Raw genomic sequence first — 14,019 nt, 5'->3', positions numbered from 1 at the left:
AGTGGCTCAACCTTGTAATTTTTTTTTTTTTTTTTTGAGACAGAGCCTCAAGCTATTGCCCTGGGTAGAGTGCCATGGCATCACAGCTCACAGCACCTCCAATTCCTGGGCTTAAGTGTTCTCTTGCCTCAGCCTCCCAAGTAGCTGGGACTCCAGGCGCCCGCCACAACGCCCAGCTATTTTTTGATTGCAGTCATCATTGTTGTTTGGCAGGCCTGGGCTGGACTCAAACCTGCCAGCTCAGGTTTATGTGGCCGGCACCTTAGCCACTTGAGCCACAGGCGCCGAGTGTCTTAAACAATAAAGAACTATTGAACCCCAAGTAAAAATATTTAGAATTAATTGAGTGTTCAGATATTTTTCTGTATATAGTAAAATATTCATAACATAATGTTATGTTAACCATTCATATGGGTACAATTTAGGGACATTAAATATATTCACAATATTGCGTAAATATTACCAATATTTTATGCCCCAAACTTTTTCATGATCTCCAAAAGAAAACCAATTCTGTTCTGTCAGTGTTCACATTTTCTTGATGCTCTCATAAACATGTTTCAGAATTAGTTTGATCAAATTAGAATCCAAATTCCATTTGAAATGTCCTTGACGTTTTAAAAATCTGTTATCATTCCCATGTTTTTGTATGCTGTTTATTTCTTGAATAAACTGAGTCACTGGCCCTGTACAATTTTTCATATTCTGGATTTGGCTGACAGCATCTTTATGGTGTCATTCAAGATGTCCTTCCGTTCCCAAGATGTCTTATAAATTAGGAATTACATCAGATTTGGGCTCATTCTGGCAAGAACTCCTCACTGGATATGCTGGGCCCCTTCTCATTGCATCACATCAAAATAACTGATGGTCCCATGGTTAGTGACCTTTAAAATTGGTGTGTCCAAGTCCTGATCCCTCTGATAGAAAGTCTGCCAACTTTTCACTTACTGGCCTTAGCAGAGGGCTCCTCTAAACAAATGATGTCTCTCCTGCTCAAAGCCCACCATTGGCTCCCATCATTGCTAGAATAAAGGCCAAAGTCCCTCCCTGACCCCATCTTTGTCCTGCCCCCATGCCATCCATTCCAGCCACAAAGGGGCCTCCTTAAAGTTCTTCACCGTGCCTGGCACATGCCTGCCTCTGTGCCTTTGCAGTGGCCTTTCCTTCTACCTGGAACACTGTTCCCAACATGGCTCACTTGAAATTTATTTGAGATTTCAATCATAAAACCTCAGAGAGGCCATCCCTGACCATCTTCTCTAAAATAGCACCACACCCCTTAGGATCCCTTCCCCCTGTTTTCTTTTTCTTTACTGCCCATCATGCATCTTGATAAACATTTACATAATTGCTGTTTCTCTTTCCCTTAGAATGGGAGCAAGTCCATGTCCCTGAGGACATGGATTTGCTCACTGTAGAAGCCCAAGCCCCTAGCAAAAGAACATTTTATCCACATGTGGCAAGCACATAGTAAGTGCTCAGCAAATAGTTCTTTTCCTTTCCCTCCATTCCCTTCCCTTCCCTTCTTTTTGTTAGACAGGGTTTTGCTCTGTCACTCAAGCTAGAGTGCAGTCATATCATCAAAATGCATTGCAATCTCAAACTCCTGAGCTTAAGTGATCCTCCTGCCTCCACCGCCCGTGTAGCTGGCACTAGGTATGTGCCACCACATAAAGCTAATTTTTTTCTTTTTTCTTGTGTTTTTTTTTTGTTGTTGTTGTTGTTTTGTTTTTTGAGACAGACTCTCACTCTGTTGCCCTGGGTAGAGTGCCATGGCATCACAGCTCACAGAAACCTCAAACTCTTGGACTCGAGCAATCCTCTTGCCTCACCCTCCCGAGTAACTGGGACTACAGGCACCTGCCACAATAGCTTGCCAGTTTTTCTTTTTTCTTTCTTTTTTTTGAGACAGAGTCTCCCTGTGTTGCCCTTAGTAGAGTGCCATGGAGTCACAGCTCACAGCAACCTCAAACTCTTGGGGTTAAGCGATTCCCTTGCCTCAGCCTCCCAAGTAGCTAGGACAACAGACACCCACCACAACACCCAGCTATTTTTTTGTTGTTGTAGTTGTCATTATTGTTTAGCGGGCCCACGCTGGGTTCGAACCTACCAGCCCCAGTATATGTGACTGGTGCCCTAACTGCTGAACTACAGGCGCCAAGCCAGTTTTTCTGTTTTTAGTAGAGATGGGGTCTCACTCTTGCTCAAGCTGGTCTCAAACTCCTAAGCTCAAGCAATCCACCTGCCTCAGCCTCCCAGAATGCTAGGATTACAGGCATGAACCACTGCACTTTGGCCCTTCATATTTTAACTTTTTGTAGAGATCAGAGGTCTAGCTCTTGCTTAAGTAATCCTCCTGTTTCAGCCTCCCAAATTGGTAGGATTACAGGAGCAAGTCATTGTGCCCAGCCAGTAAATAGTTCTTGAATGAACAAATTCACAGGTTAAAGTTAGCCACGCACCCAGCTGTGTCCACTGAGCCCTACCCAGGTAGGACCCCCAGTGTATCTAAACAAGGGGACAGGCCAGGCTCAGTGGCTTACACCTGTAATCCTAGCACTCTGGAAGGCCTAGGTGGGTGGATTGCTTGAGCTCATAAGTTTGAGACTAGCCCGAGCAAAAGTGAGACCTTGTTTCTATTAAAACAAAATAGAAAAACAGGCAAGAGGATAGCTTGAGCCCAAGTTGGAAGTTGCTATGAGCTATGACGCCACAGCACTCTACCCAGAGCAACAGCTTGATATTCTGTCTCAAATAAATAAATAAATAAAATAAAAATAAATAAAAAAGGGGGCAGACCCTTGCACATATTTGTACTCCTCAAAATTCCACAATGATTAGTTGTCCCCTTTCCTGGCAGGCCTTTTACAGCATGGTGAGAGTGCAGCCGTGACCAAGATACCCCCCTTCCCTGCCCCCACAGAGCCCATGTACCCGTGGGAAGAGACAGATGTGGGACACATAATTATGCCAATAAATATATAATGACAATGCATGCAAAGTGTTGCCAAAGGACAGGGAATGGACAGCATGGGGACCAGATTAGACTGAGAGAGGCCAGGCAGTGATACCATGGAGAGGAGATGATGGTGATGGGCTGAAGGGTGTTAAGAGTTGGGGACAAAGTACTCTCCAGGAGGATCCTCTTAGGGGGAGAAAGGGAGAAGAGCTAGAGGAGGGGCAGGGGAGGGCTGCCTAGACAAGAGGGAGTCCCTGTAGGCCTTGGAGTTTGGGGAGTTTGGGGTTTTGGCTGAGAGGTTTGGGACGTGGAGAAGGAGAAGGTTTGGGTTTGGGAAACATCCCTCTGGCTGCTGCATGGAAGGCAAAGGCAGGTTGCAGGGAGCAAGAGCAGAGGCCAGCAGCCCAGAAAGGAGGCCGGAGCTGGGTGCAGGCAGGAGGGGACAGGGCTGACCAGGGCAACGCTGTGGGGAGAGATGCGAGTGGGTGGGAAGGTGGTTTGTGACACTGAATCCTCCATGGAACTTGTTTACTGACTGCCAGGTGGGGGGTGTCCAGGAGGACTCCAAGGCTCAGGCTGCGGGGCGGAGGTAGGGCCAGCATGGACGGAGCCTTCACTAAAATGGGACAGCCTAGGGAGCTTAATGTGAAGGGCCCAGAGCGGCCAGCAGGGGGGCCTCAGTTATGCAGAAGAGGGATGATATGAGTTTCACAAATGTCTGTGTCTTTGTGAAGGGGGAATTGTGTCGGAGGAAGTAAGAGTGGAGGCAGGAGAAGAGAAAACCAACCAGGGTGGGAGTGTAGAAAGGGGGCAGGTAGGAGAGACATCAGAAGGCCAAACAGATGAGACTCTGTGATGAGCTGCAGATACCAATACCCAGACAGAAATGGCCACGAGCAGATGGATGGAAGCCCAGCCCCCTCCTACACAGGCACCTAGAGCGCCCCCACATGCAAAGCACACAGGGACACAGAAGTGGATACCCAGCACACCAGTGCACAGGCACCAGATCTGCAAAACGACCCTTCCAGAGAGAGAGGGCAGCACAAGTGCACAGAGAGATGGAGGTGAGATCCAAAAAACAGTGGGCACCTTGTCACATGTGGTCTCTGCATGCAAGGAACTGCACATCCTCTGACTAGAACATTCTCTCACTAGCTGGCTAAACAGATTCCGTTCTTATCCCATCTTACAGATGAGCAAACTGAGGCTCACTTGCCCATGATCACACTGCGCGTGGAAGAACTAGAATTCCAACTCGGGTCTCTGGCCACCCCCACGTATGCCTGTTCACTGGTGACCCATTTATATATCTTTATGGGCTTTTGGTGTGTCCTACAATCCAGGTTTCCTGAGGGAGTAAGTGCCCACCAGCCGTGTCCTCCCTGGTTTCTCCAGGAGTGGAGCTCCTGATCCGGCTTGTCTGAGCGTGGCTATGGGCCTGCAGCGTGTCTCTGCCTGTCCCAGCCTGTGTGTGTGTGTGTGTGTGTGTGTGTGTGTGTGTGTGTGTGTGTGTGTGTGTGTGTGTGTGTGTGTGTGTGTGTGTGTGTGTGTGTGTGTGTGTGTGTGTGTGTGTGTGTGTGTGTGTGTGTGTGTGTGTGTGTGTGTGTGTGTGTGTGTGTGTGTGTCCTCCAAGGAGCCCTGAGGGTGAGGGGGAGTGAAGGGCCAAGGAAGCCTGGCTGGGGCTGGGCTGGGGGTGGAGGCAGGGCGAGGGGTGTCGCACTGAGCTGGGAGTGAAGTTCTGGAGGAATGTTTACCAGACACAGAGAGCCCAGAGGGACAGCGCCCAGAGTCGGGACAGAAAGACGCACAGCCTCCCAGCCTCCCTGGCCAAGGATTAGAGGCACAGCCTACAGGGTCCCCTTCCCAGTGTCCTCAGCCTCCCTCCTGGGCCCCTTTAAGACAGGGCTGGTCCTCTCCTCTCAGAGTTAACCCCTCACAGTCCAAGTGGCCCCTGGGTTTGGCGTGGTGGGCGGAGGCAAGGGGGGAGCCAGGGGCGGGGAAAGGGTTGCCCGAAGTTGGGAGGGAGAGAAGGAGGAGGCAGGGGAGCTAGGGGAAGGCGACTGTGGAGCAGGGCTGGGCGAGGGGCTCTCTCTGTGCCAGGCAGGCAGTGCCAAATCCGGGGAGCCCAGAGCTAGGGGGGAGGGCCGGGGACAGCCCGGCCCTGCCCCCTCCCCGCGGGGTGCCCAGCAACTTCTGAGCAAAGTTTGGCATCTGTGGTGTGGTGGTGCCTCAGGATGGGCAGGACCTCGCTGGCCTGGTGCTTGGCGCTGTGCTGCTGGGGGTGCCTGGCCCCCAAGGGTGAGTGATGGGGGTTTGGAGGGGGTCAGGCCACCCATCAAGGGGCTGGGGCAGGAAGAAGGACAGGAGGTGGGGTGGATGGCAGGTGTGGGGGGCCTGGGCAGCTTAGGGAATTTCTTTGAAGAAACAGAATAGGCACTTGGCACGAGGGAGACAGGGAGCCACAGGGACTCAGAGACTCACCAAAAGAGGCAAAGGGAGAGAAGGAGCCTGAGAGAGGAACAGAAGGGCAAGAAACAGAAACTGGGAGGGCCAGAGAGGAAGAGATAGAGAGAAACCCAGGGAAGGAGTGGGGGCTGGACTTGAGTCGGAGGCCTGGACAGGGAAGGAGGAGTATTCCCCCAAGGAGCACTTAGACAGCCAGCGGGATGAGCCTGGGGGAAATCCTCATCACTGTCAACCCCCCAACTTGTCCCGTCCCACCACTATTTGCTCTGTCTTTGAGGAGGGTGTCTGTCTTCATCCTCCAGCTCTGCCATCTCTGTGGGTCCACTTCTCTCTCTCATCTCCGCCTTTATCTCTCTCCCTGTTTCCTAAGTCTCCCTCCCTCTCTCTTCTCAGTCTCCCTGGGTGACTCTGTCCCTCATCTTGAGGGGTGTTTCTCTCCATCGCTTTCTCTGTCTCTCTCTATAGCTCTGTTCCTCTGTCTCCCCATTCCTGACTTTCTCTGGCTTCACTGGTGCCTTCCTCTCTCTCTCTGTCTTCCCCTCTCATCTCCCTCCCCAGGACCTTTTCTTCCCCCTTGATCTGTTAAGTCCCTAGAGACCCTAAGGGAAGACAGAGGGGGCAGCCCCGACATGGGAGGCTGCCAGATGCCGGACCTCCTTTCCAGTGAGATGGACACTGGACCCCACCAGTCCCTTGGGAAGTCTCCTCTCTCCACCCTCCTTGAGGTCACTCTACAACTATGTGGGCCTAAGGGCCTGGCAGGGTCCTGGCAGCCAGTGGGCAGGCAGAGTTGGGGTGGAACTGGGGGTTCCTAAGCTAACTCCTCCCCATCTCCCCTGTAGGTGCACAGGCTGAAGCAGACCCTTTTGTGGGGAACCCAGGAAATATCACAGGTGCCCGAGGACTTGTGGGGACCCTTAGGTGTGAGCTTCAGGTTCAAGGGGAGCCCCCCGAGGTGACCTGGCTTCAGGATGGACAGATCCTAGAGCTGGCGGACAGCACCCAGACCCAGGTGCCCCTGGGTGACGATGGGCAGGACGACTGGAAAGTGGTCAGCCAACTCAGGTGTCCAGCCACATCCCTATGCCCCACCCCCACCCCACTCCATCACATGGGCCCTACCTGGGCTGGAGCCCCAACTTGACCACTTGCTAGCTGTTTGACTTTGAGCATGTGACATAACCTCTGGGCTTCACTTTCCTCTTCTGTAAAATGAGTTAATAATAGTTCTTATGTGACTGCGTAGTTCTTATGAGTTTCTAGCCCAGACCCCACCATTTTCAGTTCAGATGACCCCTTCCCAGTGTCCAGCTCTGACCCCCAAATCTCTCTGTCCCTCCTCTTGCCCTGCCAGAATCTCATCCCTACAGCTTTCGGACACAGGACAGTATCAGTGTCTGGTGGTCCTGGGAGGTCAGACCTTCATGTCCCAGCCTGGCTACGTAGGGCTGGAGGGTGAGCTCTGGGGTCAGAGGTCCTGAGGAGTCAGAGGGATGTGGGGAGCATGTTGTGGGAGGTCAGGAACCCTGTGGTGCTGGAGGATTCAGGGTGACTCTAGGAGACCTATTGCCTGGAATGTCAGCAATCTTGGGGCATCGAGAAGCTGGAAGTCCACAGGTTATGGGGAAGTGAGCCATATGTCCTGGGGAAAAAGACATCTTAAAGATTGTCTGATGTCTGTCCTGGGATGCCCTAGGACTCGGAAGTCAGATGGTTAGGATAGTACAGTCTGGGGATCAGATAAGGGACAAGAGGTATGAGACCTTCCCCTCTCCTCCAACCCCAGGACCCTCGATTTCCTCATCAGTAAAATGAGATGAGGAATCAGATATTCTGGAAAAAAGGCAAACGGGATCAGATATCTTGGAGGTGTGACATGGGAAGAATCAGTCATTGAGATCACATGTTTGGGGGGGACAGAGGCCTAAAGGGCAGACATCTGAAGGAGGTTCAGGTGTCCTGGAGGATCAAAGACCCTAAGGTGTTGGCCTGGTGTCCAAAGCCTCCAGCATCCTAGGGGTGGGTCAGACACCTGGGGAGCTCAAGGGAGCCCCAGCTTCTACCACTGCCCCTCCAGGCCTGCCTTACTTCCTGGAGGAGCCTGAGGACAGGACTATGGCTGCCAACACCCCCTTCAACCTGAGCTGCCGAGCCCAGGGACCCCCAGAACCTGTGGACCTTCTCTGGCTCCAGGATGCAGTCCCCCTGGCTGCAGCCCCAGGTCACGGCCCCCAGCACAGCCTGCATGTTCCAGGTAAGTCTGAAAGTGTGGTCAGCTGAGTGTAGAGAGTCATAGAGGGCTGGGCTGTGCAGAAATGGGGAGCAAGGGAGTCCTCGCTGCTACTGTGTGTCTGCCCGTCCCTCTGTCCTTCTGTCTCTGAGTGTCAGTCTCTGCCTCTCTGTATGCCTTTCTCTTGCTGTCTCTCTGAGCTCATTCTCCCTCTTTCTCAGTGTGTATGTGTCTGCCTCTCTCTCTACCTCCATTCACCCCAGCCTCTCTCTGAATAGAATTCTTTGTCCTGGATTTCCTCTATGCTGTGCCACAGCACAAGTGTGTGTGGGCCTGGTGCCCCTTTGTCAGCCCTTGACCCAAGCAGAATGAACCATAACCCCTGTCCTCCACCTCCCTACACAAGCTGCCCAACTCATCCCTGAAGGAGCCCTGATGGCCTCAGTCAAAGGAGGATGTCCAGTCCAGGCCTACTGGGGGGACAGAACTCTAAGACAAAAGGGAGTAGAAAGTGAGAGAGGGGGTTAGTTACAGAAAGAACAAGAGACACTAGAGGGATGGGCCACGGAGGTACCCCCAAATGAAGAGTGATGGGACACACAAGTCTGAGGGACAGAATCCTCTCCTTCCAGGTAACCACCCCCTCTAAACCACACAAAAGGGGCAGAACCTGGCTTGAGGTCACACAGTGACCAGAGGCAGAGCTAGGGGGACCCTGGACTTTGGGGGTTCCTCCTTAGTGAGGGAGGAAAGATGGAGGAGGACAGAGAGGGAGGCTCAGTCAGGGGAGGCAGCTGGACCCTGAAAGGCATCACGTCCTCAGACCCCCAACCTGCTACTGGGATGAGGCGGGGCCTCGGGGGTGAGGGGCTCTGGTGTATAGGGAGGTGCCCACATTCTCAGCATTCCAGGGGCCCTGAGTTACAAGGAAGCTCTAGTGTGTATGCTGGCCCCAGAGGGGTGACTCAGGCCCATGGCCCAGTTGGCCTTGTAGGGATGAGGGCCTGGGATGGGGCCTGAGTCAGCCTGGCAGGACCCAGGGGAGGGGGAGGGGAGAATGCAGTCCCTCCTGTCCCATCCCAGGGAGAAGAAGTGGGGGTGCATGTGTGTGAGAGGGTCTGTGTGTGTCTGAGTGTGTGGGGGGTCTCTGGATGTATGTCCATGTGAATCTGTGTATCATTTTATCTGCCAGCATCAACCTCTTTGTATGAAGGTGTATCTTAGGGAGGACGGCTTCTATGGATGTGTGTGTGTGTGTGTGTGTGTGTGTGTGTGTCTGAGTCTTCCACAGTCAGCCTGTGTATCTGTCCCTCTTTGTATTTGTGTGTTCACAGCTGAGACTCACAGTGTGGGAGTGGAGTGTCCATGGGGAGCTAGCGTATCATATGGCTATTTCACACACTTCTGTTATGGAAGTGACAGTGTGCAGCTATGGGTGTGAGCATGTCCTGGTGTGGGTTGCCGTTTCCCATGGAATCAGAATGCGTGTCATTGGTTAACTTGGTGTGTTTCTTATCGGCTGTTCTGTGTGTATATCTATGTATCGGTGTCTCTGTGGTGTCTGTGCATGTCACAAAGTAAGCATGTTGATATATGTGATTCTGTTACCATGGACCCTATGTCCGTATGTGTGTGCATATGTGTGCATCTGTGTGGCATTTCACAAATAATAACACCTTCTGCTTTTGTCTGGTCTCCCCTTGTGCACTGGGTCCTGCTGCGATGAACCTACGGTGCTTACCAGCCAGCATGTGTATGTGTGTCTGTGCCCACCTACGTGTACACAGCAGTGTCTGCCGCAAGCCTGAGTGTCTAGGAAACTATGCTTCTGTGTAAGTCTGCCTCTTATGAACATGAGGCAACCTGAGTATGTCCAGCTGTGTTTTGGCGCAGATGAAGTCTTGGCTGTGTCTGCACGTGTCAATGAGTTTGCGCATGGGCAAGTCAACAGGAGACTTCATCATGTCTTGGTGCATACCTACTGTCCACTTCCACCTCAATGTACCTTAGGAGGCTTGGGTTTATGGGTTTGTCAGAATCAGTTGAGAAGTATATTGTGTTGCTAGGTGTCATCAGCGTGTATTAGTGTGATTGTCTGTTTAGGTGGTTATCCCACATGACACTGGCCCATCCGCATACATGTTTGTCTCCGTGTATCTAAGCCCCTACGTGTTTGTGACACCGTCAGCCTTTGTGTATCTGTGTACAGCTTACTGAGTGCTCCATTATCTGTGTATCTGTACCAATAATGGCCTTTGTGTGTCTAAGTGTGATTCATTGTGTGTGTGGGGTGCTGTGTGACGGAATTTTGTCAGTTTGTGTGTGCCTCTCCCTCCATCTGACTCAAGGCATACCCCCCTCCTTCCATCCCTCTCATCCCTCGGAAAAGCCAAGGGGGGAGCGGACGGCGGGGTAGAGTCGTACATCTGGAAAGCACATCTGGAGTCCACTGGCCTGCTCCTGTCCTGTCGTGGACCAAGAGCCCGCTGACGGAAGGGGTCCCAACTCATCTCTCCCGTCCCCCTCCCTCAAGGTGCAGCCGCTGGGGCCTGGGAAGGGGGATCCCGGCTCGCATCCCCAGGCCAGCCGGAAGTGCTAGGGTCGGGAGGCGCCCCGGTGACTCACGCGGGGGCTGGAATGCTGCGGTCGGAACAGGACCCAGCTCCAGCATCCCTCTCCCGCTCCAGGGCTCCTAGGCCCGCGGCGCCAGCTCCCGCGCGGTGACCCTGGAGGGGCCCCACGTGCCAGGTGGCTGGACCGGGCCCAGGCTCCCTGCCCCCTCTCCGACTGCCGGCCCGGGGCTGTCCTGTCCCTCCCCCAGGCCGCGGGGGCTGCGGGTGCGCGCGCGCGGGCACCTGACCTTGGCTGAAAACTGGCTGCCCGGGCAGCCGCAGCCGCAGCCCAGGAGCTTCCCTGCCCCACCCCCTTCCGGCCGCCCATTCCACTCCCCCTGCTGACCGGGAGAAGGAAACTTTGTGTCTGCGGACTGAGCGCCTCTGGTGGTGAACGTAGTGATGGTGGGAACTCTGGACAAATGCAAGAGACGCACACCGAGAGACCCAACGCACACAAGTACACAGCATCCACGAATACACACGGGCCGCAAATATGTCCACACCTTAACACACAGATGCACAAGCGGTCGCACTTGTACACTGATGCGTGTGTCTGTACACAGCAGTCCCCGCCTTATCCATGCGGGATAAATTCCAAGACCTCAGTGGATTTCTGAAATGGCAGATAGTACCAAATCTTGTATATACTATGCATAAATTTCTTTTTCTTTCGTTCTTTCTTTCCTTCCTTCTCTTTCTTTTCTTCCTTTTTTTTTTGAGACAGAGCCTCAAGCTGTCCCCCTAGGTAGAGGGCTGTGACATGACAGCTCACAGCAACCTCCAACTCATGGGCTCAAGCGATTCTCCTGCCTCCACCTCCCAAGTAGCTGGGACTCCCAGGCACCCACCACAATGCCCAGCTATTTTTTGATTGCAGTCATCGTTGTTTGGAGGGCCCGGGCTGGATTCGAACCCCCAGCTCAGGTGTATGTGGCTGGCACCTTAGCCACTTGAGCCACAGGCACGGAGCCTCTTTTTTTGTTTGTTTTTAACAGTCTCACTCTGTCGCCCTGGATAGAATGCCAGTGCTGTGGTGTCATAGTTGACAGCAACCTCCAATTCTTGAACTCCAGCGATCCTCTTGACTCAGCTTCCCCAGTAGCTGGGACTACTGTTGTCCGCCACAATGCCCAGCTAGTTTTTCCATATCTAATTCTTGCTCAGGCTGCTCTGGAACTCCTCAGCTCAAGCAGTCCTCTGCCTCAGCATCCCAGAGTGCTAGGATTACAGGTGCCTGGCCACATAAATTTTTCCTTCCTTTCTTCCTCCCTCCCTTCCTTTCTCTCTCTCTTTACAGGCCCCGAGCCACAAATTTCTTTTTTCTCCACAATTTCACAAATAGATTTGCTCTTACAAGGGATGGTAGCAGCCTTACATTAAGATTTTTCTTCTCTCCTCATTAAGCTGAGAACTTTCCCCTTTTTGCTTAAAGAAAGCACTTTATGGCTTCCCCTTGGTGCATCTGAATTGCCAGCATTACTACTATTGCCCTTAGGGGCCATTACTAAGTAAACTAAGGGTTTCTGGAGCTCAAGCACTGTGATAACCAAGTGGATCTGATAACCCACAGGGCTGCTGAGTGACTAATGGGTGGGTAGCGGATATATCATGGAGCTGCTGGACAGGGCATGCATGATTCATGTTTCGGGCGGACAGAGTGGGACAGCGTGAGAGCTCATCATGCTACTCAGAATGGGAGCAATTGAAAAGTATGAATTGTTTATTTCTGGAATTTTCCACGGCATATTTTTAGACAGTGTTGGACTGAGGGTAACAAACCCCATGGATAAGGGAGGACTGCTGTACGTTGCGTAGCTGTGTGTGTTTGTGTATCTGTGTCTCTTCTGTCCGATGGTGCTGGGTGATGGAGCCAAAGAGAACAAGTAAAGCAGGGAAAAGGCCAGCTATGGAGGGGAGGCCCTGACTTCAGTCAGTCTGTCTAGTGACTAATGTGAAGGAGGGAGGGTGTGAGTGGGAAGACTGTTCCAAGTAGAAGAAACAGAAGTGCATAGTTCCCAGGGTGGGAACACGCTCAAGGACGTGCACAGGAGGCCAGTGTGGCAGGAGCAGGTTGAGCAATGGGGGAGGGAGAGAGAGGGGTTGGTGGGAGATAAGCTTGTAAGTGAACACACACTTCCCCATTTAAATGCACACACAGGCCTGTTTCCTTAAGTTCCTGTCCATTAGGTGTATGTGCCTCTATGTGTGCCCAGGGTAGTGTGAGTGTATCCGTGTTTGTGCATGTATGTGAGTGTGTGCACTTCTGTGTGTGTCTGAGTATGCATATGCATGAGTGTGTGTGTCTATGTGTGTATGTGGGTGTGAGAGTATGTGCGTGTATGTGCTTGTGTGTGCCTGTATGTGTGTGTGCGTGTGTTTCTGTGGTGGGGTTAGGGCCCAGACCACAGGCCTGTCCTGTGTTGGGGGTGGAGGCTGTATTCCTGATGCATTGCTCTCCCCTCCCCACTGACCCTGGCCAGACTGGGCTTGCACAAGGTGACCTGGCATGGCCTGGGGGCCCCTTCTTTCCCCCCCGACATGAGGCCCATTTCTCATATGACTCTCCAGGCCTGAACAAGACGTCTTCTTTCTCCTGTGAAGCCCATAATGCCAAGGGGGTCACCACATCCCGCACAGCCACCATCACAGGTGACAAGAAAGGGAGTTGGGTGTCAGAGTGTAGGGCTTGGGTCAGGGGTTAGAGGGGAGACACAGTGCGGGTGGGGAGCTTTCAGCATAGTCCCCCAGGGTCAGTCCCTCCCTCATCTGTCCACAGTGCTTCCCCAACGACCCCGCGACCTCCGTCTGGTTTCCCGCCAGCCCACAGAGCTGGAGGTGGCTTGGACCCCAGGACTGAGTGGCATCTACCCCCTTACCCACTGCACACTGCAGGTGAGCCCCCCACACCTGTCTACCCCCAGTCTCAGCAATCCTTCCTTGCACACTGTCCCTGGGAGGCCAGGCTTTCCCAGCTAGTGGTGTGCTGAGAGACAGTGAAGCCTGGAGTTAAGCTAGATGTCCTTGGTTCGAATCCTGGCTCTCGTACCTGCTGGCTGCATGAGGTTGGGCAAGTGGCTTAACCTCTCTGGGCCTCAGTTATATCATCTATCAAATAGACATAATGGTAGTGTCTGCCTAATAGGCTAGTGAGAGTTCAATGAGTGAATGCAAGTAACCAACTTAAAATAGTATCTGGAACATAGAAAATGTGTCAGAAACTATAGCTGTTTTGATTATTTTTAGTATTAGTGATATTAACTCTAGCCAGAGTGGGAGCCCTGAGATAGACAGCAGAGCCTGGAGCTGTCTTTGTCACCACTGGGTACCCACCTCTGAGCATCCTGGGTGGTCACTGTCTGGAAGCAGTTCGGTCCTCCACTAGGCTGTGAGCTCTGTGAGGGGAGGGCTGAAGCTGTCCCACTCACCACCGGCTCCTCATTACTGCCCAGTTCAGGGTTAGACACAAAGTAGGGAATATTTGCTGTAAGAATACATCGCAGGCCGGGCATCTTGGTTCATCCCTGTAATCCTAGCAATCTGGAAGACTGAAGCTGATGGATTTCTTGAGCTCAGAAATTTGAGACCAGCCTGAACAGTGAGATCCCATCTCTACAAAATAATAGAAAAATTAGCCAGGCATTGTGGAGGGCACCTGTAGTGCCAGCTACTTGGGAGGCTGAGGCAGGAGAATTCCTGCAGCCCAAGAGTTTGAGGTTGCTATGAGCTATAATGACACCACTGCA

General features: G+C 52.5%; 1 protein-coding gene across 2 annotated transcripts in view; it reads left to right on the top strand.

Annotated features, from left to right (window-relative positions):
* The first annotated feature begins 4,737 nt into the window (after positions 1–4,737).
* AXL (AXL receptor tyrosine kinase) overlaps positions 4,738–14,019 on the top strand; it is a 34,456-nt gene continuing 25,174 nt past the window's right edge. For both annotated transcript variants that reach the window (XM_053605175.1, XM_053605174.1), the window contains exons 1-6: positions 4,738–5,263; positions 6,274–6,496; positions 6,786–6,886; positions 7,509–7,685; positions 12,845–12,925; positions 13,053–13,168. In XM_053605175.1, the coding sequence (XP_053461150.1) occupies positions 5,200–5,263; positions 6,274–6,496; positions 6,786–6,886; positions 7,509–7,685; positions 12,845–12,925; positions 13,053–13,168 (762 nt within the window). In that variant the 5' untranslated portion in view covers positions 4,738–5,199. The remainder of the gene's footprint in view (positions 5,264–6,273; positions 6,497–6,785; positions 6,887–7,508; positions 7,686–12,844; positions 12,926–13,052; positions 13,169–14,019) is intronic.

Source organism: Nycticebus coucang, chromosome 10 (assembly GCF_027406575.1).
Source record: "Nycticebus coucang isolate mNycCou1 chromosome 10, mNycCou1.pri, whole genome shotgun sequence".
Classification (NCBI taxonomy): Eukaryota; Metazoa; Chordata; class Mammalia; order Primates; family Lorisidae; genus Nycticebus; species Nycticebus coucang.
Note: the sequence above shows the minus strand (reverse complement) of the source record. Positions and strands in the feature narration are given on the sequence as shown.